General features: G+C 33.0%; 1 protein-coding gene across 1 annotated transcript; it reads right to left on the minus strand.

The window, feature by feature from the left end:
* Positions 1-639: 639 nt before the first annotated feature.
* On the minus strand, positions 640-2461 carry LOC132045698 (uncharacterized; the record flags this gene model as incomplete). Its single annotated transcript, XM_059436263.1, has 2 exons — positions 1852-2461; positions 640-1062 (listed from the first exon to the last, which is right to left on the minus strand). Coding segments are annotated over exons 1-2 (819 nt in total), but the record flags the coding sequence as incomplete, so codon positions are not given.
* Between the last annotated feature and the right edge of the window lie 1329 nt (positions 2462-3790).

Genomic DNA, 3790 nt, shown 5'->3' on the forward strand with positions numbered 1-3790 from the left:
GTGCACATTTATGTTTCTTCCGCCGAAGGCTGCAGGTGTTGAGTTAGATTGTGATTTCTTCTCTCCTAAGTCAAGTTATGATTATGACTTGTTACCACCTTACATACTCAGTAGTCCGTACTGACGTCCTTTTGCCTTGGGAAGCTGCGTTCATACTCGCAACCCGCATTGTTTGGCAGGTTAAGTGTATAGGTAGGATGCTTAGATGTCAGCTGGGATTGGTAAGTTCCACCTCATTCTGGAGCTGTGCTGAGTCATGCATAGATATGTATGATTATAGGTATGTCAGGGCCTTGTCCTGACTCATAATGTTCGGTTACTTTAGAGACTTCGCGCATAGTGTCCGTGGTATGTTTGTCGAGATATCGATAAAATGATGTCAGTTGAGTCATTTATGGACTTTAAAAGAGTATGTATTTTAGATGATTTCCATTTGGAAAAGTTTTATGTTCTTAAAAGTTTTGACATGATAGGTTTTGATAGAGCGAATGTCTGAGGGTTCGCTCGACTTTGATGAGAGTCGGGTGCCCGTCATGCCCTATCAAGATTGAGGTGTGACAGCAGCCTAGATACGTAAGCTTTGGAAGGCTTAGTTGAGAATAGGAATGTGCTAATAAAATACAGAATGGAGATTTTTACAAGATCATCATCACCCACACAAGTGCTTCCTTCATAAAAACTTATCAACTCACTCTTTAGTACTCTTTGTTGATTGGGAAAGTAACTATTCATTAACCTATTTGGTGAATTATGGTCCGGAACGAAATCACTTAAGATGCCGCATTTCAAACCACCGATAATGGCAAACTCTCTTATCCCAAAATAGAGCTCTTCTCCATTCAACTTGATGATAAACATATCATCTCTATCATTATCAGCCTCCGTATACATCAAGCCGCGAACGAGTTGTGGGTGAACCTTGATATTCGGTAAATCAAGAAAATATCCAAATGGGGACTCCCTAAACATCTGCAATAGCTTCTTAGACTTTAGTCGCGACTTTATATGCTCAATAGCTTTGATGTTGGTGTAAGTACAAAATCTCGTTTGCATCTTCTTTACCTAAATATATAATAAATAACAAATTACTAAAACTACTCGAAACTATAAGAGATTCTGATACACTGAAAAGGTCTTAGAATAGTAGCATTTTATTCCTTTTCATAGGCATGTTATTCGACATTATAATAACTCAGAAATAAGAATATCGATGCATAACTTTCCAAGAAATGATTAAATAATACATAATTAAGCTTAGAACATTATATTTATTTTAAGATTACAACAGTGAATGTATTTTAAATGTGTATGAAAAGAGTATGTATTACCACAAAGGAACAAATACTGAAAATATATAAAAATTATGTTTGTTATATATGGCTCAAGTATATATACAAAAAAAAAAAAAAAAAAAAAAAAAACCTAAATTATACAACATTCATACACAATAATAAAACCCAAGTATAAAAATCAAATATACCATTTTCTATACAAAATTCATACCAATTATTTTGCTCACAAACAACAATTAAAGTATATGTATTTTAAGGTTAGAACAGTATATGTATTTTAAGCTTAGAACAGTGAATGTATTATTGGTGTATAAAAAGTGCATGTATTAACCACATATGAACAATATACTGAAACTATAACAAAATTATGTCTATCATATATGGCTCAGGTTTATATACAAAAAAAAAACAAAAAAATAAAAAAAACTAAATTATACAACATTCATAGACCAATAATAAAACCCAAGTATAAAAATGAGACATACCATTTTCTATACAAATTTCATACCAATTAATTTGACCATAAACAACAATTAAAGTATAAATACTTGTTTTGTACCTTCAATTTCGGTTTTGCACGGGTCCTCTTTGATGTTTGACCTTTTTTAACCTCTTTTTGTAAAACAATATGAACCTCATTTTCTTTCTTTGGAATTGATGTTTTACCACTGTCAACCTTCTTTTTCTTAGAAGTAGGAGAAGCGATTTCATCTTCAAAATCAGAATCAGAAGCGATTTCGTTTGACATTCCAATCGAAATTTTTTTCCCCTTCCTTTTGCCATAATTTCGTGTAACCATTTTTTGTTGAACTACCTTGGGGGTAACAATAAGTTGTTTTCCATCTTCCTTAACAGGAGATTGAGTGGATGCATGCAAGTCGAAAGATGGATCCGGACCTATCTTCGGGCTTGAAGAAGCAAAAAGCCTATTGATTTTATGAGTTGGAGTCCCCATTTGAAGCTTTTTACTAATTGCTTCAAACAAGAAAGACGAATAAACAAAAAAACAATGTGGGTTGTAGAAGATTTGATATCAGCAAACAAACAATGAAATTGGTGTATAATTTTTCATCATGAAGTTGAAATCAAGAGTTACTAGGAGAGAAAGATTAAATTTTGATTTTTTGGAATTTTTTTTAAAACTCAGTATAAATGGAAGAGAGAGAGTTTGAGAGAGAGAGAGAGAGAGAGAGAGAGAGAGAGAGAGAGAGAGAGAAAATAGACCTTTTTGATAAATGTGAAAAACTGATCGTATGAGAGAGAGTTTGAGAAAGAGAGAGAATATCTTTTTGATATGTAAAAACTGATCATATCCTATAATAAAGTCAAAATTTTTAAATACAGATTCTTTCCTTATTAAAAGCCAAAAATCAACGAACTACACATGTAACTAAAATCTGGGTATATGTAGTAGTTAAAATTGTATATTTTGTAAATAAGGAAAAGTATTAATATAATTTATAATATTTAATCTCAAGTAGTATTATTATGTGATTTTCCCTTGAAATTTTAGAGATTTCAAGCCCGAGCAGACTTATCACTCATGATAAGCCCTCTATACTCGGTTAGCTGGGATCGCATTTATTTTTTTGCGCGGATTATCCTTCGAAGGCATAGGTCTTTAATTTTGTCCCTCAAATTGTGGGTTTTTAATTTTTGGCCTTCTCCTAAAAACTCCTGGGTTGCGGTTTGAACCCCGCTCAGTTAAAATTTTTTTAAAAAAAAAAAAATCGCAAGACAGAGTTTTGGATTTAAACTCTACCTTAAGGTAGAAAACTCTGTCTTAACGAGAGTTTTGCCTGCCTTAAGGTAGAGTTTTGCAGGCAAATTTTGCCTTGCAAATCTAAACTCTGCCTTATGATCTTTTTTTTTTTAAATTTTTACTGAGCGGGGGTTCGCACCCGGAACCCATGAATTTTTTGGCAAAGGACAAAAATTAAAGACCAGCAATTTGAGGACAAAACTAAAGACCACCCCCGAATAAGGACAACCGTGCAAATTTCCCATCAGATTTAACCTGAATTATGTCTGCTTTAGACAACGATCATTGATAGGGTTATCAATTTAATACTAAGATTCAACTAAATTAATTAGCTAGTACTATTTCAAACCACGTTGACTTAATTAATTACTTTTACTTCCCCTTCTTATCAAACAAGGAAACAAAATCAAAGTCAATCACCTTTCAAAAGAAGATTGATTCCTTAGTGAGCTCACAAATACATCTAAGCTAGTACACGTTCTGAACCAAAAATAAAAGAGCTAGTACATGTTACGTTGATTCCTCTTCGGAATAGGACACACAAAAAGACCATGATCTTCTAAAGAAGAGAGTAATACTCATGAGAAACAGGAAGAGGAAGCATGCAGAAGACAGTTCTTCCCCCGACCTTAAGGAGTCATTTAGTAGCTGGTTAGAGTTATGTAGGTAGTAATACAGACATTAGTTATGAGAAAATTTATGTATTATTTTATGTAGGTTTTAGGTACTATTTTAT

Source organism: Lycium ferocissimum, unplaced genomic scaffold, assembly GCF_029784015.1.
Source record: "Lycium ferocissimum isolate CSIRO_LF1 unplaced genomic scaffold, AGI_CSIRO_Lferr_CH_V1 ctg7666, whole genome shotgun sequence".
In the NCBI taxonomy this organism is placed as follows: domain Eukaryota; kingdom Viridiplantae; phylum Streptophyta; class Magnoliopsida; order Solanales; family Solanaceae; genus Lycium; species Lycium ferocissimum.